The sequence below is a fragment of the Aplysia californica genome, unplaced genomic scaffold (assembly GCF_000002075.1).
Source record: "Aplysia californica isolate F4 #8 unplaced genomic scaffold, AplCal3.0 scaffold01017, whole genome shotgun sequence".
In the NCBI taxonomy this organism is placed as follows: domain Eukaryota; kingdom Metazoa; phylum Mollusca; class Gastropoda; order Aplysiida; family Aplysiidae; genus Aplysia; species Aplysia californica.
Window position 1 is genome coordinate 63,546 of NW_004798287.1, and position 2,353 is coordinate 65,898.

The 2,353-nt window shown below is 47.5% G+C and overlaps 1 protein-coding gene across 1 annotated transcript in view; it reads left to right on the forward strand.

The window, feature by feature from the left end:
- LOC101848853 (pre-mRNA-processing-splicing factor 8) overlaps window positions 1–2,353 on the forward strand; it is a gene marked incomplete in the record, with an annotated part of 48,831 nt that overhangs the window by 34,029 nt on the left and 12,449 nt on the right. The window contains 2 exon segments of the mRNA XM_013089673.2: window positions 207–367; window positions 1,176–1,367. Coding sequence (XP_012945127.1) covers window positions 207–367; window positions 1,176–1,367 — 353 coding nt within the window.

Genomic DNA, 2,353 nt, shown 5'->3' on the forward strand with positions numbered 1-2,353 from the left:
CACTGACCTCAAGTTCCCTAGTTCTATATATAGAACGACGTGCACTGACCTCAAGTTCCCCTAGTTCTATATATAGAACGACCTGCACTGACTCAAATCCCCTAGTTCTATATATAGAACGACCTGCACTGACCTCAAATCCCCTAGTTCTATATATAGAACGACCTGCACTGACCTCAAGTTCCCCGTCTGTCCTTGTTGTCCAGGTGTTTGACCAAGAACTGGACGCCCTGGAGATAGAGACGGTGCAGAAGGAGACGATCCATCCGCGCAAGTCGTACAAGATGAACAGCTCCTGCGCTGACATACAGCTGTTTGCTGCCTACAAGTGGAACGTGGCCAAGCCGTCGCTGCTCGCCGACACCAAGTACGCCCGCTTTTCTCTCACTCGGGGAATCTGCTCTCTCATTTTATGAGGGATTTTTTTTTTTCTTCATCCAGGCGTAACCTTTAGCAGTGTAGAGTGTGACTGATGTGAATGGCTGGAAACAGGCTCCCAGTTCTGTAGGACTGTCTGTGTGAGCTGTCTGTCTGTTCCTCTATGGTCTTGTACGTTTTTTCTCTTTGCCAACTTTTCTTGCCAGAAACTCTCAGTGCCAAATTCCTCCAAAAGTAAGTTGTTGCTGCAAACAAATCCTACCTTTGAATTAACAAAGTTCTGTCCTACATTTTTAGCCGTTTTGGGTTATTAAGACCAAATGTTCTAACTGCTCTATCAAAATCATACGATTATTCCGAGTCATCAAGATATTCAAAGAATTGCATTAGAAAAATTTTGACTTGTTTTGACACTAAAACTTTTTTTTACGTCAAATTTGTCCTATCTAGGTACTGATCAGATAGGACTTTGTTATTCTGAGGTGCGAAATGTTGTCAACCCAGCTCCAAGCACGTTCATGGGGGGAACTGCTGCGTTTTCTTTCCTTATCCTTGCTATTGTCTTTATCCTCCACTTTTGTGTGTTTGTCACTCTCTTGTGACCCGCTATTTCTGGAGTGCCTTGATAGTCGAAGCAGACTTTGTGCTGTTGAGGCTAGAGAGGTGAGCAGAGTAAGTCTGATTCCCTGTTTGGACTTCTCTATTGACATCCACTCATTGTCACTCATATGACCTTATGCTGTTGCGAGGCCCGTAAAACCTCCACTAAAACTAAAACTAAAATCTCCCCCCCCCAGGGACGTGATGGACGGCGCCACCTCCCAGAAGTACTGGCTGGACGTGCAGCTGCGGTGGGGAGACTACGACTCCCACGACGTGGAGCGCTACGCCCGCGCCAAGTTCCTCGACTACACCACGGACAACATGAGCATCTACCCCTCGCCCACCGGCGTGCTCATCGCTGTCGACCTGGCCTACAACTTACACAGGTATAGAACTGGTTTCTAGCTTAGTCACCATGTCACGTATACCTGGCCTACAACTGACACAGGTATAGAACTGGTTTATAGCTTAGTCACCGTATCACACATACCTGGCCTACAACTGACACAGGTATAGTGATGGCTCAACTTTTGTGTGACTTGCAAGTAGACAGAGAAAAGATGATGTTTACCACATGCCCAAAATCTGTCTTTTGTTGTTCATGGCTCAACTGTGCAGGTTCTGTCCCACACAACTCTGTCTACAGATTTGTCTGTCTGTCTGTACTAGTCTGTCTGTCTGTCTGTACTAGTCTGTCTGTCTGTCTGTCTCTACTAGTCTGTCTGTCTGTCTATGTCTACTAGTCTGTCTGTCTGTCTATGTCTACTAGTCTGTCTGTCTGTCTCTGTCTACTAGTCTGTCTGCCTGTGTCTACTAGTCTGTCTGTCTGTACTAGTCTGTCTGTCTGTCTGTACTAGTCTGTCTGTCTGTCTGTACTAGTCTGTCTGTCTGTCTGTCTCTACTAGTCTGTCTGTCTGTCTGTCTGTCTATGTCTACTAGTCTGTCTGTCTGTGTCTTCTAGTCTGTCTGTTCTACAAAACTCTGTCTGCTGATCTGTCTGTCGGCAAAACTCTGTGTTTCCTGGTGTGTCTGTCTGTCTGTCTGTCCCACAAGACTCTTCTGTGTCTCCTGGTTCCTGTTGTAGATGGATGGCCTTCCCTGTCGACCTAGCTGTCCGTGTAGAACCACAGGGCTGTGGGCCCACTTTGTATCGCCGAGTATAGCTCTCCGTGTAGAACCACAGGGCTGTGGACCCACTTTGTATCGCCGAGTATAGCTCTCCGTGTAGAACCACAGGGCTGTGGGCCCACTTTGTATCGCAGAGTATAGCTCTCCGTGTAGAACCACAGGGCTGTGGGCCCACTTTGTATCGCCGAGTATAGCTGTCCGTGTAGAACCACAGGGCTGTGGGCCCACTTTGTATCGCCGAGTA